This window comes from Salpingoeca rosetta (assembly GCF_000188695.1).
Source record: "Salpingoeca rosetta unplaced genomic scaffold supercont1.7, whole genome shotgun sequence".
Taxonomy (NCBI): domain Eukaryota; class Choanoflagellata; order Craspedida; family Salpingoecidae; genus Salpingoeca; species Salpingoeca rosetta.
This window is the reverse complement of record NW_004754927.1, coordinates 23,832-51,319: the sequence shown is the minus strand read 5'-3', so window position 1 is coordinate 51,319 and position 27,488 is coordinate 23,832. Positions and strand designations below refer to the sequence as shown.

Genomic DNA, 27,488 nt, shown 5'->3' with positions numbered 1-27,488 from the left:
ACACACACACACACACACACACACACACACACACACACACACACACACACACACACACACACACACACACACACACACACACACACACACACACACACACAGACGCATGCATGCACACACCGACCCACGCATGCACCCCTCCCCCCACACACAAGTGCGCGCACGTACGTGTGTTGATGGCGGACGTTGGTCGTTGAAGCCGACGATTCTGCGCAGAGAGCTGAACATGAACACACACACACACACACACACATTGATGCCCACGAAATGCCAGGCATAATAGAGTGAATGTCAGTTATGTGTGTCAGCCACATGCTAAAGCAATCAAGTCTCAGTGCACGCATAGGTATCGAAGACAGAACAACTTACACGAAGCCGTGACGAGGACGGTCTGGCTGAAGCAGGGGTGGTTGTCGCTGCCCGATCAAACACATCGTCACTGTCCTCCTCATGCTCATGTTCCGCCATCGCCTGCGACAACAGCTGTTGCTTCGCCTGCATTTCTTGCGACAGCTGCTGCTGAATCTTCTTCAGCTCGCTTTTCAGCCGGCCCTTCTCCAGCGTGTGCGATTTCTCCGTTCGCTCCAGTGATGTCCTCAACTCGTCAACCTCCCGTGTGCGCGTCTCTGCAGTTGCAAAGCAAAGAACATGAGCGCGGTGAAGAGGCTGAGCGCGCGCGTGCGCGTGTGTGCGATATGTGTGTGCTTGTGTGATGTGTGTGTGTGTGCTTGCGTTGTGGGCAGAGCAATGATTTGTGATTGCTCCGTGATACCACTTCTACAATCTCCCCCTGCTTGTCACCATACCAAGCTCCTCCAAGATGTCGTCCACGTCGACGTTCAACCGCGCGTATTTCTTCGCCTGCTGCTCAACAGCCGTGATCAGCTGCGATTTGCTCGCTTTCCACTGCTGCAGCGCCTGTGATCCACGATGCGTGTCAGGCAAAGCACGAGGTGACAAGAGGTGACAACAGTTCCATGTCAGATGAGCGTGTCGTGGCACATGCAGACATGTGGTGGCGATGCAGCCTAATGTAAACGCAAATACCCACGCCACACCCACCACACCATCCATATGAGCGTATGCACGCACATGTGTGTGTGTGTGTGCAGGCGTGTATGTGCGACGAACCTGTCGTGCGCGCTTCTCTTCGTTGTAGTTGTGTTCAAGGAGATCGATGCGTTTCTTCGCCTGCACGAGCTCGGCCCTCAGCGCTGTCACCTCGTGCTGGTGCTGCGTCGCTTTCTCCTCCATCTGGTCCAGATTCAATCGATTGCCGCATTGGGCGTGTGTTCAATCGTGAGAAAGGAGGAAGGAGCAGAAGCGAAGTGCGAACATCCACGTCCCAGCACATGCACGCTTACGGGTCATTGCACACGACAACACGTCAACAAAATGTGCACAGAGAACGAGGCCATTGCATCACATCAAGGGGTTAAATCGCCCTAACCTGGAGTTGTGTCTCCCAAAGCTCCTTCTTGACGGCTGTTGCCACCTGCATGGCCTGATACACGCGCTGGCCGTAGAAGGAGCGAAGACCCGTGCGCTTCCAGTCGTTCATGGTCCGCATCTGAATTGGGTCGATGTAGAGGGAGTTGGGTTCAGGAAAATTGGGAAAAGTGGGTTGAGGAGAGAGGAAGGGAGGTGCGCGAGGGCTGTCATATTGCGTCATGGAGGCGGCGGCGGCGGCTTTGTTCAAATGCAAGCGGGGATGCACAATGACGCAAGTACACATACACAGGTATACGCTCGATTGCACAACTCCCTCCCTCCCCCCCCAAACAGATACACCCACACACAGCGAACCTTGAGCACGAGTGCTGTGAGGCTGGCGTTTTCGCTCTGCACGTTCCTCAAATCCTCTGCGCGGTTGAGCCCGCGCTCAAGCTTTTCGGTGCTTTTCCCGACGCTGATCATCTTCATGCGTTGAAGCGCATTCTGAACACACAATCACGCCCAAGGAAACAAGCACAGCAGAGCCAGGCAATGACCAGGCAGATGCAATGTAGTGTCACATCTGGCATTGTTTCGTACAATAGCGAATCATGACACGCTCAAAGGCGCACACGAACACGCACACAGAAATACGCACACAGAAATACACACACACACACATGCGCGTGCGCGCGCATACACCCACGCACACAATAGCACACACAAACACCCACGCACACAATAACATACACAAATAAACACGCACACGTTTCCATGCACACGCACACAAATACACAAACACACACACACATGCACGCACGCACACGCACACGCACATGCACAGCCATGTGCCACCCTCACCTTTCTGACTTCGAACATGCCCTGTACGACGTCTTCGTAGAGGCTGAGGCGGTACTCCTCAAAGCGGTTCTTCAGAGCAAAGCTGGTCGAGAACAGGTTGTTCACCAGGTCGTCATAGTCACGCTTCACGCGCTCGCGTATGTCGCGCTCCTGCGTCTGCTTCTCCTCGCGCAGGCGGGACACCTTTGACCGCAGGGCCGTGATCTCCTGCACCAGGTGATGTGTGCGGTCGGCAATGCCACACTGGACCTGGGAAGTTGGGAGAATGGGTGGCAATCACGCGTACGTGTGCGTGAGTGTGTGTTGAATGGTAAGACGTCGATTGCAGAGCATGGTTAGGTGGTGTGATGTCAAAAGCCAAAAAGCACGCGCCCACGCACACACACACACACACACACACACACACACACACACACACACATACCTCGTGTTGTCTCCGGATCAAGTCTGCCGCAAAGTCTTGTTGCATCTGTGCAATCAATTTCTCTGCACTCTGCAACCGTTGCTGCAATTCGTGCACAACCGCCTGTACATGCACGTGTATGTGCGTGTGTGCGCGCGTCTCAGTTCGTTAGGTTGGACAACGCGATGTCGCAGATGTATGCGCATGAGAGCAACACTATCGTATCTACAGCGCGCATATCAAGCCGTGTACTCACATTGTAGAGGCCGTTGAATGCGCTGTACCGCTCCTTCTGCTCTCAGCAACCGGGCCATCACACCAAGGGAGTTGAAAATGGAAAATGGTGAGAGCACGACACGTATTTACGCGAAATATATATATATATATATATATATATATATATATATAAAAGATGCAGAAAGCGGTGCAAACAGAGGGACGCCAGTCCAAACACACAGACATACACACAGACATACACACAGACAAAGCGGTTACGGCACCTCGCGTGTGCTGATGTTGATGCAGAGCTGCTGCAAGCTCTCGAGCAAGTGCTGCATGGGAACGGCCACTTCGTTTGTGTCGCCCTCCGTCTGCCGGCACTGCGACAGAATCTCATGCACGAAATCGCGAGCGAGGGAGCAGCGCGCAATGTGGCGCGGAATGTTCAATCCAGCCACCTGTACACGTGCGGGTGGGGGTGGTAGACATGCGGTGTGGTGTGAATGTGCGTCAGTGAGCGTGTGCGTGTGCGTGTGTGTGTGAGACAAAAATGTGCGTGAGTGCTTGAGTGCGTGTGTGGACGTATGCGAGTGTGCGTGTGTGAGTGCGTAGGGGAGCAGCGGGGCACGATCATGTGTCGATCGCTCGACAGCGTGAATCACTTGATGCCGTCAACCACACCAAACAGCCCATTGGTGTGGACGCAGGTGCACCAACACAGCAGCGACACGTACGGATTTTCGGCGGCGGCGCAGCTGCACGTGTGTTGACTGGGCTGCTCCCGAGAGCCAGAGTTGATAGGGCAGCAGGTCGTTTTCACGTGTCGCTTCCTCGACCACGCGCGTGTGCACACGCGTCACAATCGTCATGGTGTCGCGAATGAGTTGGCACTCAATTTGCGCCTTCAGCTCCTCCACCTGCAATGCACTCAATACCGTGATGACAATGCATGTAAGTTGACACGGAAAACCGCATGTGTACATGAGACCAGCGTCAGCGCTCAACAGACAAACCATCACAACACCTGACCACCAGGCCAGCGCAACCACACGTGACCATCACACCACGCACCAGCATCTTGCGGTATTCCCACTCCGGCAGCCCATGGAGCTCGAGGGCGGTGCCGTGGCCGACGAGCGAGCCCGCGGTGGAGCGCAGCTGCGTCTTTGTTGCGTGCACGTGATCCTCAACCTGAGATGTGACGGTGTGGATGGTGTCGTGGGTGGGGTGTACCGATACACATGTAAGCATGCACAGAGAGGGCACATACATCAGACATGCGCAAAAGAAACCAAGTGTGTTTCATGTGCACACATACATACAGACATATATAGAGACACACATACATGCATACATGCGCAGGCAGAGGCGAAGTACGTTTCATGCACAGGCATACATACAGACACATATACATACAGACAAACAAACAGACAGACAGACACACACACACACACACAAACATATAGACAGACGCACACACACAGCACCAAGTACCAAATACCAAACACTGGTACCAACATCAAGACTGACCGGCATGGTGGCCTTGATCTGGCGCACGACCGGGTTGACGACCTCTGCATCAAAGAGCGAAACAAACTCCTCAAAGGCCTGCGGATTATCGATGGGGCGACCGAGCATAACGCGGCCCCACTCCACGCGCAGCTGCTCAAGTTGCGTGGACGTCACCAGAAACTCAGACAGCATTTGCAACCGCTGCAGCGGGTTCTTCTCCTCCGTTCCAAACTGCAGCGAAACGATAGTCGTGGATGATGAGGGCATACACCACACAGCACCGTCAACCATCGTTGAACAAGCAAAGACACACCACAGCCGACACACTATGCAACATACGACGAACATAAAAAAAAAAACCACACACACACGCACACACACGCACGCCCACACTTTCTCTCTTGCTTGTACACATGCGCACGACTCGCACCTCCTGCTCTGAGATGTCCTCGAGAAGAAGACTGAGCCCGAGCACTTCGCCGTTGGACGTGTGCCGTTCCATGTCCGTCAGCTTCGACAGACACATCTCCATGTACTCAGTGACTTTGGAGTAAAACGGCTCGCACAGCACGAATGGGCCGCTTGTCGACATAAAGTGCGCCGTTGCAAAGCGGGACCGCTGCAAGGGCAGGTTACAGTGCAACAGAACAGCGGGGGGGGGGATCCAGTCACAGTGGTGATGTGTTGTCGAGGTGAGCACAGAAGAGCAATGCGCGGGTGTGCAGTGTGAGCGCGTGTGTTTACGCATGCAGCTGACAGCGAACACGAGATGCATTCGTGTGGTCATTCAGCGAAGCCACCACAAACCTGAGTTGCCGCGTCGACGTGGCGAGGAAGAACATCTGTCTTGCAGAGAAGAACGCTTGGTTGCTGTGCGAGGTGGGTTAGGGGTGGCATGGCCTTATGAGACTCGCACATCGAGGGCGGTGTGGCTCGGGCACATGCATGCACACACCACGAAGGAACACACACACACACACACATCACGCGGCCGTAATGACACACAACAATACACACATGCACACACTCACACACACACAACAGTACGCACACACGCACATCACGTATGCCAATACCTTGAATGCAGATCCCAGGGGTGGCAATCCCGTGTGGATGTTGGCGGTCACAATGTCGTACGCATGCTGATTCTGCATTCCAAGAAACGTTTCCCGCACGTAATGCTTCACAGTGATGTTCCACTCCAGAAACATCATGTCTCGCTTTCGTTTCAGATACTCCGCAACCTGAACGCCCGTACAGTTTTGCGTGCGTCATGTATGAGTGTGTGTGAGTGGAGAAGTGTTTGAAAGTGTGGCTCCGTGTACAGCCTGAACTCAGGCAGACACACATGGTGACACAGACGCAAATGCACCACAGCGTTTTGCCCCGCACACACACACACACACACAGGGTTTGTATACACACGCACGCACACGCGCGTGCATACACGTGCACACACGCACATACAGACACATAACACCCTCCCTACACACACATACACATACATATGTACATACTCACATGCAGACACACAACACCCTCCCGACACGCACATACACACACGTGACCCCCCCCCCCCTTTACACACGCCACCACCCACCACGGCTGGGTTTGATGGCTCTGGCAGCTGTCCCAGCTCCTTCTTGATCTTCCTCAGCTCCGTGCCAATGCCCTCCGTTCCGCCCCAGTCGGCCCCCACGCCCTGGAAGGCCACGTCGTACGTGCCCAGCCGCGCATGCGAGCTGCCGAGGCGCGCGTGTGCACACAGGAACATGACAATGTCGTGTAGCGGCGCCAGCAGCTGCAGTGTCGCCTGTTGGCAAACCAATGAAAGGATGATGATCATGGGAAGATGGCATGAGGGTGGGGGAGGGGGCGAGAACAATCACGGGTGTGCGTGTGTGCTTGGACATTGTACATGCGAGCCACACTGTCATTGCGACACGGCCGAATTGAAATACAACAGCGCCTTGTGGAATGCACACGAGGCACAACATGACGAGCGGCAGCGCGGCCAGCGCACCTCGAACCCAGACTTGCAGCCGTTGGCGGGGAGATGGCTGTAGAGCTGCAGAATTTCTTCAGGGAACGGTAAATACCTAACCAGAGACACACAAGCAAGCGTGGTGATGGTGGTTGGTAGATGATGGTTGCGGGGTGGGGTTAAGTCACAGCAAGCAGCAATGAACAGCAAAACGGTGTGCGAGGATGGGGTGGTGGTGAATCTGATGGCTAGCCGCCGCAAAACCCAGACACAGACACACGCACACACACACATATACACACACATACACATACACACACAAACACAGACACACAGACACACAGACACACAGACACACAGACACACAGACACAGACACACACACACACACACCAGAGGTTGAGGAGGGTGTCTGCGTTGCGCGAGAGAATCTGCAATGGAGAACGCTGGGAGCGCTCCTGCGCCTCGGAGAGATGCTGCTCGCTCATCTTGACCTCAAGCATCGTGCGACGCGCGCTCGGGGCATCCATCATCCCGTTCATCTCCTTCATTCGCTTATCATGCTGTGAACAGACGACAGCCGTGGAGTAAAACCAATCGTCGGTCAGCCAAGCCGAGCAGCACCCGGAAAAGGGTAGCGGAAGCAATGCACGTGTACCTCAAAGTAATCCAACGCGTCATCTAAATACATACATGTACACACAAAACAAATAGACGCAGCACACGTACATGTACATGCCCACATCCACGCATTCATACACGCACACACATACATACACACGCGTACACTCGCGCAAATATAGTCCCACACGCGTATGTGTACACACATGTACAGAAACACCCGCACGAGCACGCACACGCGTGCGCATATACGCACACACGCACACACGCACACACGCGCACACAAACATACATACAAACACACATGTACACTCACGAGGTCTGGCGATCCAGCCAAGAAGTAGTAGTCGCGAGTGGAGGGAAAGGCGTCAAGCAGTTGTTGCAGGCTGGCGAGATACGTGGCAAGCTGTGTGCGCAGTACAATGGTCTCTTGCTCTTCGGCCACCTTCTCGCCAAACAGATACACCATCTCGCGCTTGAGCAGAAACGGATCACGGGACGACGTGAGCCGGAAGTACTGCTCGTGCATCGCCGCGCGCGCCCGTCGCTTGACCAGCTGCAGAGATACGAATCCAAGTGTTGCTGCGAGCTCAAGCGGTGTCTTGCGCTGCTCCACCACATCCTCTTGCTCCTCCCGCACCAGCCGCTGGATGGCGTCGTGCATGCGGCGTGCTTCTGGCGTGAAGCACCCACGGAACACCTCAGCATGGTTCACGCAGGCCGTGAGCAGGTGCAGGTGCACGGTTTGGGCATGCAGAAGTGCTCGCAGGTCCCCAAGCGGCCCCGAGTACAGCCACACCTCCCGGCGTACGTGTGCGTCGCTGCTGCCGTCGTTGGTTTTGCTGTCCTTGGCCCGGCAGCCTGCCATGTCTTGCGGCTGGAGCTCGGCCTTTGTGCTCCTGCCCATGCTCTTGTCAATGAACGTGGCGAGCTGCTCCGGGGTGCACGCGATGGCGTTCTCAACCATCACATCGTCAAGCTCTGCCAAGGCAAAGTCGTAGCGCCCAGACACAAACGGGTCTTCTGACGCCAAATCCTGCATCGAGTCATCAGTAAGCACAGATGGGATGTGGGGTGGCGAGTGAAGGGAGGCGCAAGCAAGGAAGGAACGTGAGTGACACATGCAAGCGAACACGCAGAAGTGAAGGGGACATGAGTGGGTCGCAACCGGAAGGGGGAGGTTCTCTGAACACATGGGAAGCTGCCTTGCAGGCGTACACAAACAAACAGACAAACACAAAATGCACGCACGCACACACGCACACATACACACACAAGCACCGCACGCACACACGCACACACACACACACACGCACACACACACGCACACATACACACACGCACACACACACACACACGCACACACACACACATACACACACACGCACACACACGCTCGAACATGCACGCACGCATAGAGCTGACGCACCGAAACCTTTGCCAGGGTGGCTGAATTGAACGTGACGGGTCGGGTGAACGCGTGGTGCTCTCCAAGACGCAGATTGTCACAGATGCTGCGGTACAATCTCATCAGCACCACACTCTCTTGGAACGACTGCAGCAGCAAGTGCCTGCTGCGCACAAATTCAAGTGTGGTGCACGCCACCTTCAGCTTGACCTTGGTCACTTCCATGTCTGTTGCGCCCTTCTCCAGTGCGGCCTTACCCTGGTCGTGCGCCGCCCCTTGGCTGCAGCTCACAACGGCAGCTGGCGTGTCCAGGAACTGGTTCACAGCAAACCGCCGCGTGCCCTCAGAGCAGTCGCGCCCAATGCCAGCAGCCTCGCACTCCCGCTCAAATGCCCGCAGACAGCGCACAAGCACGCCGTTGTACAGGCGCAGGAACGTTGTGTGGGAATCCGGCCGGCAGATGCGTGCTGCTTCCTCCACAGCAAACGAGAGCACATCAGGGAGCAGAGCAACAACATCTGTGGCGACATGCACATCACTCAGGGCGAAGGGCGGCGGCTGCATGGACCTGTCGTCTGCAGTGAACGTGTGCACGACATCCACGCGGTCGCCAGCACCACCAGCACCACCACCGCCACCAGCGCCATTGTTACCGGCATTGACATCTGCACCATCGCCGGTGCCGCTGCGAGCGCCAAACACATCATCATCGGTCCCATTTCTCCCGCGCGTGGACGGGCGAGCGTTGAAGGAGAAGGATGACGTGCGTCGACCGCCACCGCCACCGCCACTGCCGACATCATCGGCCCACGCAACAGATGACCGGCGGCGCGAGTAGAGCGGGCCTGTGCCGGAGGGGCGGCTCGGTGCACGCATGGACGTGCGGCGTGATGGCGAGGACACGCTGCCACCGACGCTGCTGTTTGATGCAGCTGCTGCGGTACCGCTGTCGCTGCTGGTGGCGACAGGCGAGCGAGCCCCGACAGGGGACAGGTGCGGGGGCAACGAAGCAAAGTGCTTCTCCATATCTGCCACGAGCTTCTTCTCCAGGCGCAGGCCTTCGCACGCCAGGAAGTACGACTGCGCAAAGTAGTCGTCCTCTAGATCAAACCGCGGGCGTCTGTGGATGAGGTCAAATGCCACCTGCAGCAGCTGAAGGCGGCGCTGGGGATGCCGGCAGTGGTGCAGCGCCCACATGTAGTGGTCGAGCAACCGCCGCTTTTCCCGCTGGAAGGCCACCTCCCACAGCCACAGGTCGTGCAGCACAGCAGCCCTGTCCGTGCTTGCCCGCCCGTACTTGTCAATGTCGACAAATGCGTCCTCCAGCACAGATGCGGTGTGGGCGCGGCGGCCCCGCGTTCCGCCCTTGCCAGACGTTGTTGAAGCACCCTTGCTTGCTGCTGAGGTTGTTGTTGTTGTTGTTGTTGTTGTTGTTGTTGTTGTTGTTGTTGTTGATGCTGTCGCTGAGAGGGACGATGATGACTTGGAGGACTTCCCCGCAGCCTCAGATGAGGCTGTGCCATGAGCATTGTCACCGCCTCCGCGTCGCTCACGGCCTTGCTTCTGCTGTTGCTGCTTCTGCTGTGCTGCCTTCTTGCGCCTGCGGCCAGGCGTGGGCGGCGCGGAGTCGCCCGCAGCGCGGTGCAGGTAGTGTGTACCCAGCGCGAGCAAGGTGCCATCCAAATCATCAAACGCCCTCACAGCCTCCTTGTACAACACGGGCAGGCCGTTTCGGTCGCGCACCTCAATAATGGGGTCGTGGTACGCGTACGTGTCGGGGATGAAGGTGGTGTCGGCTGCGGCGTCCTCTGCAGCTGCTTCGTCCTCGTCATCGGTGTCGCTTCTCACCTCGACAATCTTCATCGTGCTGCTGGTAACGTCAACGCCGCTGTTGCTGCTGCTGCTGCTGTAGACCGGGTCAAGGTCGTCCGTGGAGATGCGGGTGCTCATCTGCACCTGCTTGAGAAAATGGGAGAGGGTGCGTGCCACGGACGACGCGTAGTTGAGGATGGATTGTGCCTCCTCTCGCAGCGCGCGCGTGTGAATGTGGCGAAGCAACAGATACCCCAGCACACTTTCGTTGCTGGAGATGTGCCCACCGCCACTGCTGCTCGTGCCGTTGGGTGGTGCTCGCTCACCCTCGTCCTCAGCTTCACTGTCGCCCTGGGCGTCACGCCTGTCGTCGACGCCGCTGCCATCTGGGAACTGGCTCCCCTGCCGCCGCAGCCCCGACCGCCCACCGGCCCCTGCGCTGCGGGCGCTGTGAAGACCACTGCGTGGACGGGCGCCAGCAACGCCGTCCTCCTCTTCCCCGGCAGTGTCGTGGTGGTGGCGGTGGCGGGTGTCCGGGGCGCGGGGCTTGGGCTTGTACATGGAGTTCCACACAGCACCAGAGAACAGCTCGCCGTCCTGGTGGGAGGACACGTTGAGCGATTTGTGGTGCGCGTGGTGCCCGCCATGCTGCCTGTAGCGCCGGCGCTGCGCCTGTGCGACGCGGTGCGCGATGGCCACGAGCGTGGTCAGCCGCTGCTTGAGGTGCAACTGTGCATACTCCACGTCGTGTCGCTTGACAAAATCGGCCTCAGTCTTGAGCAGTTCATCCGGGGAGCGCCGCAGCCGCATGAGGCGCGCCGTCTGCTTCTCCTGCACCTGGTCCAGCGTCGGCAGCAGCTGCAACACCCTGCCCATGCCCTTGACATACATGACCCTCGGCGCTGACGTGTGCACTGATGACGACGGTGGCCGTGCGGAGTGCGGGTGCGACGTGGTGTCGCTGCTGCTCGTGCTGCCGAGCCCGTAGGCAGACGCTACATGCTCATCGCTGCCCATTGCTGCCTCTGTTGCTGCTGCCGCTGCCTGGCTGCTCTGTGCGCGCTGTGTCGACGACAGTGCTGCGGCCTCCTCCTCCGGCTTTGCCGGGTACACGCGGTGCTGGCCGTGGGACGCCTGCGCAGCAAACAGTCCGCGGAACATGCGCTTGACAAGGTAGAAGAGCTCCACCTCGTCGTAGTGGCGGCCTGGCGCGGGCGGATCAATACCGCATGCCGCCGCCATTACCAGCAGCCAGGCGTAGTTTCCCTCCACGTCCGTGGACATCTCCGGCGGGCGCACGCGCACGAGGTCGATGTCAGACACGCTGGCAGACGAGATGGGCGGTGCTGCTGCAGTCGACCCGAGGCTGGCGTCTGTGGCAGTGTTGTTGGTGCTGTTTGACGCTGACGAGAGGCGGTGGGCTGAAGGCGGCCGCAGCGATTGCGTGGACGACTGCATGCTGGTGGCCAGGCGAATGTGATCGGTGATGCCGCCGGGGATGGTCATGTCTGCCACGAACCCGGGCTTGTGCATCTCCTCACGGAGGGCCGCGCTCTCGGTGAGCGGGAGCCAGCGGCATTGGTTGGCGAAGAAGTGGAACTTGCGCGCGACTGCGCACTCGGCCACGACGTGGTGCAGGTAGACCTCCACGTCCTGCGGCAGGGCGCGGTTCTCGTTTGGCGTCAGGGTGGACCCCTGTGGGGTGAGGCGGCGGGTGGCTTCGCGCGCGTGCTGCTCCTCCTCACTGACGGCGCGGACAGCATCGTCGAGGAGATGGCGCTGCTGCTCTGCGACGGCCGGGTTGGCGTGGGCAACCGCCGCCCACCTCGTCGCCAGCAGCTTTCGGTGCAGCTCGCACTCCTGGGCCAGGGTGGAGAAGAACTGGAACAAGCGGGTCAGTGTGCAATGCCATCGATCGTGCGGTCATGAGTGTGGGAGGATACAAGTGAGCAACAGGACAAACAGAGGAACATGTGCTGGGGCACACGTACGTGAACTTGCTTGTGCACACTTATGCGTGGCACGCGTGCACGCGTGTAAGAAGGCATTGCACAGAAATGCAAATATCACACGCGCACATACAAATGCACATACATGCACGCACGCACACACACATACACACACACGCGCGCGCGCGTCATAGCTGAGCAGCAGACCTGCCGAAGGGCGTGTTGGATGTCCTCTGTGTTGATGTCGCGCGTGTAGGTGAGGCTGCGTGCGGCCTGGAACCGCTGGTGCTGAAACATGAGTGGGCGAGCATGATCCACATTGCACAGCTCATCAATGTGCGTTGTGCGGCGCAGCCGATGAACCGCTGCGCTCAGAGGGATGTTAACGGCGGTGACGTGGTGCCTGCTGGCGCGCTCCATGGTGCGCCGCGCACTGGCAAAGTCGCGCCTCTGCTGCCGCTGTGTCTTTGCATTATCATCATCTCCATCGCCACTGCGCTCCTGTTGTGCTTGTTGTTGGTGCTGTTGTTGGGGTTGCTGTGATCCCAGCTCTGCTTTGAGCTGCAGGAGCGCCGTGTTGAGCTCTTCCTCCAGCGTCTTGACGCGTCCCTGCGACCCCGCTGCTGCCTGCAGGTCCTGCATGGTCTTCCTCGACGCAGCAAGCAAGCAAGCAAGGAACAACACAATGGCGTGTGTTGTGTTGTGTTTGTTGGGCGTGGAGGTGTTTTGTGGCAACGCTCTTCTTTGTTGTTGGCTGTTGTGTGAATTCGTGCATGCATGTTTTGCAGACAGAGGCGGACAAAGAGAGAGAGAGAGAGGAAGGAAGAAGACACTGGCATCATGGAGGACAGCAACAGTGGCCGAGGCAGCGGTAGCTGCAGCGGTCGTGGCAGTAATGGGCGAGGAGGAAGGCGCAGAGGACAAAGGGGAAGGAGAAGGGGTCGTGGGAGCAGCCAAGGGAGTCCACAACAACACATGCCGCAACAGCATGCACCGAAACAGCCACAGCAACAGCCGCAGCAGCGACGTCGCATTGCAAACCGATACATGCAACAGCAAGGGTCGTGGCGAAAGGGCGAGGAGACACAGGACACAGCAAGCTATGATGTCGTGGAAGCTGTGCCAACCAGCGCTGCACAGGAGGAACATTCCCTTGCCGCGAACGGCGATGGCGAGCGGTGGTGCATGTTGTGCTGCCACGTCAAGGCGCGGTGTCAACGCATGTGCGCCGAGACAGAGGTGGCCATGCGCATGGAGATCCCGGACGTGGATGCGTTTGAGAAGGGCCGCGATGGCCGTGCAGACACAGCCCTGTTTGTGAAGCGGTACTTACGTGACTCGGTTGGCGCCAGTGCACTTGACGCAAACGCCCCGACCTCCGTTCGACCGCCTCTCGTCTTGTGGCAAACAATGCTCCACCTTCAACGCCACGCCATCTCGCCTCAGCTCCAGAACGCTCGCAGTGCACCAGACTCCAGGGTACGTGACCTTTGCAGTTTATGTACATGCTTGGGTGTGTGTGTGTGTGTGTGTGTGTGTGTGTGTGTGTGTGTGAAGGAAAGGGAATGCTCCACACGCACACACATACGCGCACATACACGCAGGTACTTGCCACACACACATACACGCACACACAAGCACGCGCACACACACACACACTTTCTCTCTCCTTTTCTCACGCATACACACACACACTCTCTCTCTCCTTTTCACATACACATACACTCACGCACGTGTTTGGCAGCTTGTGCAGTGGTTTGAGTTTGTGGATGACCGGCTTCGGGCCATTCGCAAGGATGTCAGGTGCCAGTCGGCAGGATACAGTCTAGCGGTGCTATCGGTGCTGCGCGACATGATGACGTTCTATGTGACGGCGTGGGTGCACCTGCGGCGCGTGAAAGACTTCTCCATGGGGCTCGTGGATCGCGGATATTTGGACACAATGTCTCTTTGGCTGCAATTGGACGAACGCCGGGCGCACGACATGGCGCAGCGAAGCACAGCAGGCACACACTACCGCTGTCCCCGTGACAGTGCAGCATGTATCGAGGCACAACGTGAGCTGCAGGCACAGGAAGCCTCGATCACAGCCCCATTTCACGAATACCTTCTCTACCGTCCAACCGATTCGGTGTGTGTGTGTATGTGTGTATGTGTATGTGTGTGTGTATGTGTGTGTGCGTCTGTGTTTTAAGTGTGTCGCGACATGGTTATGCATGCGTGAATCCGCTCCGCAAACTACATGCTCATGCTTCACGCGCACCGCACACGCAGATGACCATGGCACAAGCCCAATCACACCCTGGAAAACTCGCCATCGCCTTGTCCCTCAGGGATGCAATAGCAGCACGACCAAGACCGTACGTGTCACTGCTTTTGCTGCATCCAACCTAAGCACCCTCGCGTTTGCACCACGGCTTCCCATAACATGCCGATGCGTGAGCGGGAAGGGGGGGGGGGGGTTGACATTTGCGAGACACGAAACCGGGCTGACACATGTGTTGTTGACGCCACGACTGTCCTTCTGCAGGGTACCAGTACTGGTCAACTATGCCCGAGCCGCGCGCTTGTTGGCTGCAGCGTCGCCTATTGCCCGGTGCTGTCTCTGCCGACACATTGGCCACGTATGTGCGCATGTGTGTGTGTGTGTGTGCGTGTGTGTGTGTGCGTGTGTGTGTGTGCGTGTGTGTACATGTTTGTGTGTGTGTGTGTGTGTGTGTGTGTGCGCGCGCGTGAACTTGTGAGTTAGCGGGTGTGTGCATGTACATGTGCATGTGTGTGTGTGTACAGGTGCGCGAGTGAGTGAGTATGTACCTGTGCATGTATGTGCATGTGCATGTGCGTGCCTCTTTTGCGCACATGTGCGTGTGTGAACGCCAACACAAGTCCACGCGAGTTCGCTCATCCAGTGTCTGCATTGTTGACTTGTGCCCATTTCAACGTGTCATCACACGCCAGATCCGGGCCACCATCCTTGCTGTCGTGATGAAGGCATTTACACTCACCAAGTCACCCTCACGCATCTCTCTCGACGCCATGGCACGCCTGTTGCTGTTCGCATGTGCGTTTTCATTCGCGTTGCATGATGCCTCGCCTTCTCCACTGCCTGCTCCATCATGTCCGTCTTCACAATCACTCACGTCCAACACACACACACACACACACACACACACACACACACACACACACACACACATCGTTCTGCAACAAACCAACCGCGTGTCTCGGCACACACGCCATCGTTTGCATCTGCAGTGCCCGCATCCGCCCCAGCAGCAGGTGATGACAGCAATGACGCTGATGATCCACCCACCACCTCCGCTGCGCGTGCACAGCTCAGAACTTTTCTTGCCGCATTTGGGCTAGAGTGCTCGGATGATGGTGACGCCGTTGTCCTTGATCGCGCAAACTACAAACAACGTCAGTCAAGCGTTGCGCGATATTGTGTGTGCGTGTGTGTGTGTACGTGTGTGTGTGTGTGTGTGTGTGTGTTTGTTGCTGCTGTTGTTGATGGGTGTCGTTACATCAAATCATGTCAATCACTTGATGGTTTCTCACCAATGTCTCATTCGCCCGTGTTCCGTTACACTTTCGCTCCATCAGCGGAGTTGGACCGAGTGCCGTGGTCCACCCCGGTGTGGATTGATGCGCCCGCTACAGCAGCATGACACCACGCCTGACCACCATGTGTGTGTGTGTGTGTGTGGTGTGTGTGTGTGTGTGTGTGTGTGTGTGTGTGTGTGTGTGTGTGTGTGTGTGTGTGTGTGTGTGTGTGGTGTGTGTGTGTGTGTGTGTGTGCGTGTGTGCGTGTATGTTAACTGCGACACGCAAACACGAGTCACATCGACCCAAGACAAACCATGATAACTGCAAGACTTTTTTGATGCGCGTAATGGGCATTGTCGGAGCTTGCTTCGTGTGTATATTTGTCAACGGAGGAAATTGTTAGGGGTGGAAACAACAGAGGCAAGCGAAGCCAGGAAACAAGTCAACATGCAACACGACCACACTGTGTGGCATCAGGGGAAACTGGGAGAAACAGGTTTCCCAGCCACGGGAAGACAAAAAGGCCAGCACGAACAACAAGACACACGCGTATGCATGCGTGAGAAGCGCATGCAGTTGTACTGCCTGCTGCCGACGGGCAGGGCAACCACCAGATCACAACCGCGGCTTCGTTGCGCGGCTGATGGGCGGCGGGCCAGAATCCAGCGTCGGCTTCCGGTCGCGCATGATGGGCGGTGGGGCGCCGCCGCCGAGGTGCGCGGGCTTGGCCTTGCGCGGGACTGGCGGTGGAGCATCATCGCCACCTCCACGCGAGGGCAGCGATGGCAGCGGGCGGGAGGCAGCTGGTGCCATGGGCTTGTACCCGCCGCCAACAAGCTCGCCGTAGTTGCACTCCATTTCACCAGTCACAACGTTAATCTGCAACACGCGAGGCGTGCAGTTGTGTGTGAGTGTGTGTGGGCGGGTGTGTGTGTGTGTGTGTGAGAGAGAGAGAGAGAGAGAGAGAGAGAGAGAGAGAGAGTGTGTGTGTGTGTGTGTGTGTGTGGGCGGGTGTGAGTGTGTGTGTGTGGGTGAGTGAGGGTGTGAGTGAGTGGGTGAGTGAGGGTGTGAGTGAGTGGGTGAGTGAGGGAGGAAAAACAAAAGCAAGAACATGGATGCGAACGAGTGCGCAAGCGCAATATAATGAAGAAGACAGCACTCATTCACCACCTCCCTCCCCCTCTCTCAAGTGTAAATGCGCAACGCACCTCTTGGCCGCACGGTTCGCGCAGCATGTCGCCCTCCGGGTTGATGCGGTGGCGAGTGAACCACTCAATCAGCTCGTTGAGGCTGTTGCAGACCTTGTCCGCGCCACGAAGCGCGTACCGACCGCGCGTGTCCTGCTCAATCATGTAGTGGCGGCAGCGGTCCGCGACGCGGTACGACAGCGTGTACCCGAACCGGTTCTCAGACACACGCACAAGGAACGTGCCAATGAAGCTGCCGTGGCATGAGGGTATGGCACGAGGGGACAGGTGTGAAGTGAGTCGTTGATAACGCCCATCGACAGCCGAGCAAGCAGGGAGAGCAGGGAGGAGTGGATCATATACGACAGGGTGGTGTGAAGAAGACAGGATGCAGGCGCAGGCGGTCGTGGGCGCACCGGGGCTTGAGGAGACGCTCCGCTTCCTGACGAGAGATGATGCCGTGGAACCAATCCAGCATTTGTCCTGGCAGGTGAAGTGGTGGTGGTGGTGGTGGCGGTGGTGTGAGGCACTTGCACGTGTATTCAAAGCGATAAGCAGGCACACAGAGCAAGGCTACAACGTAGACGGCAGGGGAGCAATGCTTGCACGCACCGTTGGCGTCCTGGCCGGCGCCCTTTGGCTGCTCCTTCTCGCGCCACCACGTGATGGACCTGAAGCGTTGGCACACGAGCGACAAATGATCGTGAGCAACGCGTGATGCTTGCCAACAGCTAAACCATCACATGGGCGAAGATGCAGAGAGAGAGAGAGAGACACAGGCACAGACAGACAGAAACACAGAGACAGACACGCACACACACCCACACAGAGTACACAAAAATATGGGGACGTACGCTTCGCGCTTGAGTTCCTTCTCGGACTTGCGCGGCTTTGGCGGTGCGGCGGGCTGGATTGAGAGGCAACGATGGGCAATTAATAACGTGAGCAGTCAGTCGTGGTTGACAGTGACTCGGGCATGACAATGTGCACAGGCAGCAGCCAACAAACTGTAGCTGTGCGCGTGGTGTAAGTGTGTGAATGCGCCCATGTGCGTGCGTGACACCTTTGGCTTGATGCCGGCGGCAAAGCGGCGCATGTCCTCAGCGGCGTGGCTGCTAATCAGGTTCGAGTAGTCTGCGCCATGACAACAGCGAAAACGACAAGGTAAGTTCGTATGAGCGCATACGTGTCAGGTGTGTGCTGGGTGCATGTGGGTGTGGGTGCGCACGGTACACACGTTAACACAGCCGTGTGTCAGGTTTGTAATCTCGAGTTCTGTCATGTGCGTATGCATGTGTTGACTCACGGGCGGCGGTGCGGGAGAGATCGGCGCTGAAGGCCTTGATCTGCTGCAGCTGCTCCATCCGCTTCTGACGCACCGTCCGCACGAACCTTCGCACGGAAGCACGCAGGCACGCAGGGTAATGAGGCCATCGTGAGAAGAGATGAAGGAAAAGAGGCGGGGGTCGTATCGTTCGCGAAGAGGGGTGACACAACACAACGCGCTCCACCATGACGATCAAATGATCAACCACAACACACACAACACACACACGCACACGCACACACATACAAACACAATTCACAGAGCACACATCGCCACTCACTTGCGGACGGAAAACCCGCGGGCGAGCTTCTGCAGGGTCTTTGCGTTGTCGTGATAGAGCTTGATGCTCTTGTCAAGCTGCTCCACCTGCCAGTACTTGAGGAACACCTTCGTCTTTCCCACGAGCCACCCGCCAACGTTGGACTTGGACAGCACGGTGCGGCACGTCTCTGCAGAGGGGGCGACCTGCGCCGAGGGCCCGTATGCAAGGATGCCAAATCGCTCCATAAAGTCCGCAAACGACGGGCGGAAGGAGAAACCTTCGCGGCGAATGCGCGTGGTCTCAAGCATACCTGCACCGTGCGAGGGTGGTGGTGGCAAGGGGTGTGGTTACGATGGCGGCCATGAGCAAGGAACGGGACGAGGCTTGACACAAAACACACACGCACGCACAATCATGCACAATCATGCACAATCACACACGCACGCTCACACAAACAAGCACACACATACGCTCGCACAACCACACACACACACACACACACACACACACACACACACACACACACACACCCGTGTAGCGAAGCTGGCGGTCAACAAACTCGTCGACGTAGTTGTTTGGCTCCTGCAGACACGAAGCAGGGAAGGCGAGGGGATAAATGGGTGAAGTGAGACAAGTGGGGAGGCAGCGTGGCGTTGGAGGAGACGAGTACAAGCATGCATCTGTGCGTGTGTGTGTGTGTGTGTGCAGTACACAGCTACTGTCGCAGCACCGTACCTGCTCGTAGTTTGGCTTGATGCAGCGCACAAAGTGGGCCTGGAAGATACGTGCGATGATGAAAAAGAGAGTGAGGATGTTTGCCACACACGTAAAAACACACGTACAAACACACACACACACATACGTCCTGTGTCAAAACTGTATTCACAACAACAACACAAAGGCACATCAAACAACACAAGCAGTCAAGCAGCTAAGCAGGCTCGCGAGCACCGCCGCCAAGCGGCCAACGCACCATGCACCGCTGCATCTTGGCCACAAGTTCGCGGAGGGACGATGTGAACTGGTGGCCGACGGTCGGTGCGCGCTTGCGGGCCGTGTTCATCGTACCAGCAGACCCTCCCTTGCCTGGCTGGCCGTCCTGTTTGTTTTGGGGGGGGGGGGCAGGAGATGGAGAGGTGTCAGCCGTTGATAAGGCACGCTGGCACAAAAGGGCGAGACAAGAAGACGGAATTCACACTTGCACACTCACAAGCGCGTGCACAATCAAAATGGCACAATCACACACATGCACACTCACACACTCACACGCACACTCACACACACACACACAAATCCAAATGAACGAAGACACCCACGCCCAGGAGCGCTTTCAAAGTAACAATCTTTTGTCGTGTGCGGACCTGGTTCGCCTCGAACATCTGGTGGATGAGGGGCACGTTGCTGCTGAAGCACAGGCCGACGACGTCGGCGGGCAGCTCGTCCTTGTTGCGGTCCAGGAATCCCTCCGTGTGGTACGTCACGTCTCCGGCATAGTGGTGGATGGTGAAGCACGGCTCGCTCGTGCGGGCGGGGGCGAAGTCCTTGTGCGAGGCAAACGTCTGCTTGTACTTCTCAACTGCAGGAGTGAGAAGGGGCGGGGAGAGGCCGGGGATTTGTGTGTGTGTGTGTGTGTGTGTGTGTGTGTGTGTGTGTGTGTGTGTGTGTGCGTGCGTGGCAGTAGTAATGTGTGTAATCTCACATACCGCCACGACAACCGGGTGGTTCCGTCTTATACCGGGTAGCAGGGCAAAGGTCTATGCGCCGGGTACCTCTAGGGATGATCGGGCTGAAACGGTAGTCTTTTTCCGCAACTCTCAAAGACGGTCCTTCCGAACTCGCGGGTCTGTTGTCTAACTCGTATAGTAATCGATCGGGGACCGCTCCTGCACAAAAGAAGTCCTAGGGAAGGCATAGATACTCCTGCGGCACGCAGTGAAGGGATCACCACTTTATCGCTTCAGTAAGTCGCTACGCGTTGCGCAGACACAATAGGAGATTTCTTGCCACAGGGAGAATCGTCCTTTTCTTCGAAGGCTTGTCACCGCGCGAATCTGATATGCGGCAAGTTCGCCTGAAACTAGGCCCCACCGGTATTCCGAGACATAATACGCTCGCGACTCACAAATCCCGACTAATATACGCCTTGCTTAATCAACTCGATGCTGCGGCGATTCGTTTGGTTGATGCTTTTTGCGAGATTTTGGAACTTACGTTGGCTCCTCACGGCAGAACTGATTCGGCACATTTCTAGGCGTTAAAGCAAAGAACCGATGCTGAGTTTCCATAATCATGAAGGGGATGTGGAACCCATGGACCCCTTCCTTTTTGTATTCTTCCATTTCTTGTTAAAGAATGTGCTGTCAATGGAGTCCGTGTGCAAAGTTGGATTGCAGTGAGGTAACGTGTGCAGTGACGATGAGCTCTGTGTGTTGGGGTGTTCGTGTGTGTGTGCGTGTGTGTGTGTGTTGGGGTGTTCGTGTGTGTGTGCGTGTGTGTTTGGGGTGTTCGTGTGTGTGTGTGCGTGTGTGTTTGGGGGGGGGGGGGGGGTGCGCACACGCAGTTTGCGCAGTGAAACGGCTGAATTTTCGCAATTGGCATTGGCAAGAGAGGCCTCACACCTCGTTGAAGAAGTTTTGCAGTTGTTCGTTGGCAATGTTGATGCACAGCTGCTCGAACCTACAAGGCATTAGGTTGTGATGGACACGCACGCAACAGTGACGGGTGAGGGTGATGACGTGGAGGAATGAGAAGGAACTTAGTTCACACCGCATGCACTCATAAAACAAGAAACAGCTGCTGCAGCAGCAAGGGTGCCACCGTGCGAGGCGACGTACCCGTTGCGGTCAAAGTGCTCAAAGCCGAAGATGTCGAGAATGCCAATCTCAAGCAGGTTCTTCTTCGTGCTATGGGACATGCCTGGGTAGTGGATAAGGAAGGTAGAGAGTGAGAGGGGGTGTTCATGTGTGTGTGTGTGTATGCGTGTGTTCATGTGTGTGTACGTGTGTGTTCATGTGTGGATGTGCATGCACACGTATGTGTGTATGTGTATGTGTCTGTGCGTGCGTGCGTGCGTGCATATGTGTGCATGTGCGTGCAACAATTGATCCAACGACACACGATTGGATGCAACGACCGACCTGGCGCGAGAAGCGTGTTGATGTGGGACACGATCCACTCGAAGAGGCGACCGTACAGGGCCTTTGCAAATGCGTCCCTGCACACCAGCGCCAGCTCGCACGAGTACGTGCGGCGGATGGTCTCGCCGCGCGTGTAGGTCGTCTTTGCCGTGAGTGCCTCCTTCAGCTCCTCCGGGTTGAGGCCGAGCAGCTCAGAGACTGCACCGTGACAGCAGTCGTGCAGCGACGTGAGGCCGCGATAAAGTTGTGGCACATGTGCGTGTGTTGGTGTGTATGTGTGTAGATGTGTGTGTGCGTGTGTGTGTGCGTGTGTGTGTGCGTGTGTAGATGTATAGATGTGTGTGTGTGTGTATGTGTGTGCGTTGGGAGGGATTGTTTGTTTGGCTGCATGCTAGCCAACATGTTGGCTGCGCGCCTGTCTGCCAAACAAAATGGGCAAAATGCAACTCAATGTGCGTGTGCATGTGTGTCGTACTCTTTGCAACGAGCTGGGGGCTGCTTGAGACCTGCGCCTGGTCTGGGCGGGCTTCCGAGTATGCGAGGTTGCCAATATGCAGCACCGCAGCCAGGATGGCGTGGATGTTGTCTTGCTCGCTCTGTATACACACACACACGCGCGCGCGCACGTCAAGGTGTGAATTCACAGACTCGAACAACGCACGGGCATGTTCCTGCTTGAGCTGGGGCTGTACCAGCCGCCTCTTGTTGTGCTTGTTGCTTGGCAGAGCACGCACACACACACACACACGCACACGCACACACACACACACACACGTACGCACGCACGCACACACGCACACAGAACCAAGCAATCAGGCGCATTTGTACCGGGGAAAAGCCGACGGTGTCCAGCGCCTGCACGACACTGGAGTACATCCTATACACGTGCGTGGCAGTTATGGCGATGGTGGTGGTGAGTGGGATGCAAGTCGAAGGATACAAGGTACCACGCGCAGAGTGTAACACACAGCAGGCCACAGGTAGGTAGGTAGCGTCTCCGTGCCTCACACCCTGCACTCCTCGCTGTGTGCCACCCTTTTAATTCAAGAGCGCCGGCGTGTTTGCACCTTGCAGCGTTGGGAAGGCCAGGGGTGGTGCTGACGTATGGGAAGTCGCGCGGGCTGGTGAGGCCGAGTGCCTGCGCCTTTGGGCTCGAAAACACGTAGTACAGCACGTGGAAGTTGTTCTCACCTGACAACACACGTAAGCAGTTGACAAGTGGCACGTGGGTGAGGCAATCAGGCGTTGTTGGTCGTGGTGGTGTTGCTGTTTGCATCGCACGTGGAGAGGGTGCGTGAGAGATGGGCCTCATTACGTACCGGTGTTCTGCTTCACAACACGCGACTTCTCAAGCAGGTATTGCGAGATCTGCAAACCACGTTTCAATGCGTGCGTATGTGTGTGTGTGTGTGTGTGTATGCGTGTGTGCGGTTGGGGGGGGGGGGTGAGTGAGTGCAATGATGCATATGAACAACATCATGACGGCAGAGGGGCATTCAGGAAGAGGGGACGGGGTCAGCCATACACGTGAGCATCAACCCCGATATATCTTACCTTGGCGCCGACGACGTGGCCGTTGTTGTCAAAGTTGACCTCGGTGTACTTGCCGAAGCGAGACGAGTTGTGGTTCATGCGAGTGGCCGCGTTGCCAAATGCCTCGAGCAGCGGGTTCACCTCGATGACGCGCTGCTCAATGTCCTGGCCCTCCGTCCCAGAGTGGCACAGGTGGATGATGTGGCGCATCAGCAGCTTTGCGCTCTCCGTTTTGCCGGCGCCAGACTCGCCGCTGCACGCGAATAGCAAAACAAAAGGCGAAGAATGGGAGGGGGGTGAGGGGCATGTATTGCGTGTGTGTGTGTGTGTGTGTTGTGTCCGTGTGTGTGTGTGTGTATGGGTGTGTGTGTGTTGTGTCCGTGTATGTGTGTGTGTGTGTGTGTGTGTGTGTGTGTCCGTGTATGGGTGTGTGTGTGTGTGTGTGCGTGCAGGCGCGGACATTTGGTGGTGGCGGTTCGGGTCTGGTGAGTGTTGCTGCGTGTGAACAAAGACCGACCTGATGACGGCGCATTGGTTGCGGGAGTTGCGGACCATGGTGAAGTAGGCCTGATCCGCAATGGCGAAAATGTGCGGCGGGTTGGACGACTTGACGCTGTCATAGTACTTGGCTTGAATCTGGAAGCGTAAAAGAGAGAGCAAAAGGTCAAGGAAAACAGCATCGGTGGCGTAAGCGCAGTGACAACTGTACCCTGTTTTTGCATTGTGGCGCTGCAGGGCAAGGATGGGCAGCAGGTGTGCATTCGTCAAAAGAAACAACAGCAACGACACAGCAATGCCACCAGTGGGCAGAAATGGTGTCCGGACCTCCTTGCCGTAGATGGGGAGCTGCTCAAAGGGGTTGACAGCCACCAGAATGTCACCGACATAGGTCTGTCGTGGGAAGCAAAACGAGCGAAGCGGGTGGGACGGCAAATTTGGCGTTAGTGAAGGGGGGGGGGGGGTGGGGGTTTGGGTTAGGTGAGGTGAACAAATGGTGGGGCAAGGCCAAAACGAGTCGACACCACTGGTCTGAGCTGTGGTGGGTGACGTGGACAAGAGCGCGTGTGTTGGGTGGAGCCACATGCACACAGGTGCGTATGGAGGACGGACACATACACAAACACATGGGCGTGCATAAGAATACATACACGCAAACACACACACAAACACACGCACGCTAACACACACACACACACATACACAAACACACATACACACACAAACACAAACGCAAACACATGGGCGTGCATAAGAATACACACACACACACAAACACAAACACACACACACCAACACGCAAACACACACAAACACAAACACACACACCAACACGCAAACACACACAAACACACACACACACACAAACACACAAACACACAAACACTACACATGAACAAGAAGAAACACAAGCTCACGTAGATCTTCTTGAGCTTGTATCGCTCGTGCAGCTCTTGCAAGAGGATCGTGTCGTCCAGCTGGGGAAGAGACACAAGATCATCGACCTGGCCCTTCAGCCATGGCTTGGGTGGGCGAGCCATCGTGGAGTGGCTGTTGTTGTTGGTCAAGGAGGGCGGCGGAAAGAAGGTGAACGCAAAGAGACGTAGGTGGAGTTGATGGGAAAGTGTGTGGCAGTGGAAGGAAGAACAAGAGGCGCAAACCAACCAACAAGCAGATGCCCAACGCAACGCGAAAACTACATGAAAATATCGTCAAACATCACAATAATTTTTATTCTGCGCGAGCAAATCCAAACAAAAACAACGCCCAGTGAACGATGCTGGCGACGATGCTGGTGCTGCTGGTGGCAGTGGTGGGTGTCGCCCCACTTGCCACAGCTGCGCCGAGTGTGGATGTCTGTGTCGCCACCACAGCAAGCAAAGTCGAACTGCACGCCGCAGATGAGCTGGCCACATTTTTGCAACAGGTGTGTTGTTTTGTGTTGTGTGAGTGTGTGTGAGTGTGTCTGTGTGTGTGTGAGTGTGTCTGTGTGTGTGTGAGTGTGTGTGAGTGTGTCTGTGTGTGTGAGTGTGTCTGTCTGTCTGTGTGTGTTTCTATCTGTCTGTCTACCTGTCTACCTGTCTCTGTCTGTCTGTGTGTGTGTGTCTGTCTGTGTGCCTGTCTGTCTACCTGCCTCTCTGTCTACCTGTCTACCTGTCTGTCTGTGCAGAGAGCTTTGACCACGTACTCTTCCGCGATCACTGGCATACGCACGCCTCGATCAGAGTGTATGTGGTTGCCCCGCTCTCGCGCTGACACAAGTGCACACATGCGTGATTTCGCAGGCCATTGGCACGGCAGCCACCGTGAATGTGGTCAAGTCGGGAGCGTGTTCACCGCAAGGATCAGACGCGCTCACGGTCAGTGAACAGAGCCCAAGCTGCAGTGTGTATGGCACAGTGCACCCACAAATTCCACCGCCTCTACCCTGTCGGGCCTCATCTCCATGGCACTGCCGGCGCAGACGTTTGCAGTCGGATACGATGCAGCCACCGCATGCGGTCTGAATCACGACCTCCTTGATGGTGCGTATGTGGTGTGCGTGTGTGTGTGTGCGCGTGTGTGTGTGTGTGTGTGTGTGTGTGCGCGCGCGCGCGTGTGTGTGTGTGTGTGTGTGTCTGCAACTGCATGTTTTCCCGCCTGCGTGTTTGGCTGCCTGCCTGCATGCCTACATGTGCCCCCGTATCAGATACACGCTTGTGCTGACGGCATGATTGCAACTGCAGGGCTTGGCTTGGAAGGCAGTTATGTGGACAGTGGGACGCACAGCAAGTGCTTTGCCATTGCGGGGGCTGAGGGTGCACCGCGCGGCGCGCTGTATGGCGTGTACCGGTACCTGAACCACGGTGGCGTGCACTTTCTCTCGTGGAACGACACGTATGTGCCGCTGTGGGACCCAAAGGCGCTCCCAACACTGACAAACTCCACATTTGTGCCAGAGCTGGAGTATCGCGCAAACAACGAGTGGGGCGTCTCTGGCCATCCCACCTGGGGCATCACGCAGTTCATCAACCAGGTATGCCCATGTGTGTGTGTGTGTGTGCGTGTGAGGGAGAGAGGGTGTGTGTGTGTGTGTGTGTGTGTGTGTGTGTGTGTGTGTGTGTGTGTGTGTGTGTGTAGTAGTCAGCCCTACTTATTAACTGCCGATCACGAACCCTGGCCGGCCGAAGACGGTTCTTGAACACGCGCTAGCTAGATGCCGGTACTCCGACGCCTTGCACGTGCTACGGGAACTCGGGTAGATTCGGTATCGGTTCAAAGTATATAGGGGGCGCAAATTAGAGAACCACCGACCACCTTACCCTTCTTATTGTCGTGATTCGATTAACTTCAAGATTTGAGCGGGCCACCAGTACGACTAAAACGAAGATGTGTGTGTGTGTGTGTGTGTGTGGAGGAGGAGGAGGTGGTGTGTGTGTGTGTGTGTGTGTGTGTGTGTGTGCGTGAATGTGAGAGCGAGGGTGGAGAGAGAGAGAGAGACAGCGAGAGAGAGAGTGAGAGAGAGTCCACATGTGCACGTGTGCCTCGTGTCTTTGGCTTTTGAGCTTGTTGCTGACAGTAGCTGCAAGTACCAGACGTTTCTTTGCTGTTCGCCCCCCCCCCCCCTCCTCCTCCATCCCAATTGCTTCTTATCAGTACATGTATTGACACTGTCTGTGGGCCACAGGGACCGTACAACGCGAGTCGCGGCGGCTCCATTGTCTACGCGTCACCGCCTGGTTTTGTGCACACGTCGTATCGCCTCTTTGGCGACAACACCACAGGCGGCGGCCAGCACCCGCCAACAGGTGCTCGCAACCATCACAATGGATTGTATGTGTGTTGTGCGCAGCTGTGTGTGCAGCTATGTACACGTGCATTGTGTTTCTGCGAGATGAAAGCGATCAACGTTGTTGAGCTGTGCATGTCCACGTTTGTCTCGGCCTGCACACGTTCTCAATCACTCACCCATCCCCTTCACCCATCATCCATCTCATCGTTCATTCATTCCATCAGACATCCATTCACCCACCTGCGCCTTTGCGTTACAGATCTGTTCAAGACGAACAACGAGTGGTTCTGGCCCCACGACGACCCAAAGGCGTACGGGCAGCTGTGCTGGAGCAATGCCTCTCTGGTCAACTACATTACGCGTCAGGTCAAAGCTTTTCTCCGCGCACAGCCCGACGCAACTATCATCTCTGTTTCCCAGAACGACAACCAAAACTACTGCAAGGTATGGGCGTTTGTGTGTGCGAGTGTGTGTGTGTGTGCAAGTGTGTGTGCAGGTGCGTTTGTGTGATTATGTGTGTGTGTG

General features: G+C 56.6%; 4 protein-coding genes across 4 annotated transcripts in view; 2 read left to right on the top strand and 2 right to left on the bottom strand.

Annotated features, from left to right (window-relative positions):
* PTSG_03043 (uncharacterized protein) overlaps window positions 1-12,921 on the bottom strand; it is a gene marked incomplete at its 3' end in the record, with an annotated part of 13,502 nt that extends 581 nt beyond the window's left edge. Inside the window, exons 1-22 of the mRNA XM_004995579.1 lie at window positions 12,410-12,921; window positions 8,463-12,134; window positions 7,350-8,069; window positions 6,806-6,975; window positions 6,453-6,528; window positions 6,030-6,242; window positions 5,506-5,673; window positions 5,237-5,299; window positions 4,860-5,048; window positions 4,448-4,660; window positions 3,989-4,108; window positions 3,652-3,834; window positions 3,199-3,375; window positions 2,955-2,990; window positions 2,720-2,821; window positions 2,296-2,544; window positions 1,807-1,938; window positions 1,451-1,570; window positions 1,132-1,254; window positions 807-918; window positions 370-626; window positions 165-220 (exon numbers count right to left, since the gene is read on the bottom strand). Of these exons, the coding sequence (XP_004995636.1) occupies window positions 165-220; window positions 370-626; window positions 807-918; window positions 1,132-1,254; window positions 1,451-1,570; window positions 1,807-1,938; window positions 2,296-2,544; window positions 2,720-2,821; window positions 2,955-2,990; window positions 3,199-3,375; window positions 3,652-3,834; window positions 3,989-4,108; window positions 4,448-4,660; window positions 4,860-5,048; window positions 5,237-5,299; window positions 5,506-5,673; window positions 6,030-6,242; window positions 6,453-6,528; window positions 6,806-6,975; window positions 7,350-8,069; window positions 8,463-12,134; window positions 12,410-12,844 (7,586 nt within the window). The 5' untranslated portion in view covers window positions 12,845-12,921. The remainder of the gene's footprint in view (window positions 1-164; window positions 221-369; window positions 627-806; window positions 919-1,131; window positions 1,255-1,450; window positions 1,571-1,806; window positions 1,939-2,295; window positions 2,545-2,719; window positions 2,822-2,954; window positions 2,991-3,198; window positions 3,376-3,651; window positions 3,835-3,988; window positions 4,109-4,447; window positions 4,661-4,859; window positions 5,049-5,236; window positions 5,300-5,505; window positions 5,674-6,029; window positions 6,243-6,452; window positions 6,529-6,805; window positions 6,976-7,349; window positions 8,070-8,462; window positions 12,135-12,409) is intronic.
* Window positions 12,922-12,977: 56 nt separating this feature from the next.
* On the top strand, window positions 12,978-15,931 carry PTSG_03042 (uncharacterized protein; the record flags this gene model as incomplete). Its single annotated transcript, XM_004995578.1, has 7 exons — window positions 12,978-13,681; window positions 13,947-14,333; window positions 14,477-14,562; window positions 14,733-14,826; window positions 15,161-15,263; window positions 15,458-15,622; window positions 15,806-15,931. Coding segments are annotated over 7 exons (1,604 nt in total), but the record flags the coding sequence as incomplete, so codon positions are not given.
* A 171-nt stretch (window positions 15,932-16,102) lies between these two features.
* Window positions 16,103-24,868, bottom strand: PTSG_03041 (myosin). Its single transcript, XM_004995577.1, has 23 exons — window positions 24,610-24,868; window positions 24,020-24,085; window positions 23,712-23,830; window positions 23,216-23,447; window positions 22,981-23,029; window positions 22,729-22,852; window positions 22,490-22,538; window positions 22,137-22,257; window positions 21,662-21,859; window positions 21,359-21,440; window positions 21,141-21,200; window positions 19,886-20,252; window positions 19,498-19,623; window positions 19,260-19,298; window positions 19,055-19,106; window positions 18,543-18,834; window positions 18,242-18,327; window positions 17,999-18,069; window positions 17,790-17,842; window positions 17,548-17,606; window positions 17,352-17,418; window positions 16,957-17,188; window positions 16,103-16,627 (listed from the first exon to the last, which is right to left on the bottom strand). Exons 1-23 carry the CDS (start codon window positions 24,730-24,732, stop codon window positions 16,364-16,366), a joined length of 2,931 nt encoding a protein of 976 aa, XP_004995634.1. The 5' UTR covers window positions 24,733-24,868; the 3' UTR covers window positions 16,103-16,363.
* Window positions 24,869-24,920: 52 nt separating this feature from the next.
* Window positions 24,921-27,488, top strand: part of PTSG_03040 (uncharacterized protein) — a 5,046-nt gene continuing 2,478 nt past the window's right edge. The window contains exons 1-6 of the mRNA XM_004995576.1: window positions 24,921-25,118; window positions 25,477-25,551; window positions 25,656-25,716; window positions 25,918-26,207; window positions 26,859-26,979; window positions 27,223-27,407. Of these exons, the coding sequence (XP_004995633.1) occupies window positions 24,969-25,118; window positions 25,477-25,551; window positions 25,656-25,716; window positions 25,918-26,207; window positions 26,859-26,979; window positions 27,223-27,407 (882 nt within the window). The 5' untranslated portion in view covers window positions 24,921-24,968. The remainder of the gene's footprint in view (window positions 25,119-25,476; window positions 25,552-25,655; window positions 25,717-25,917; window positions 26,208-26,858; window positions 26,980-27,222; window positions 27,408-27,488) is intronic.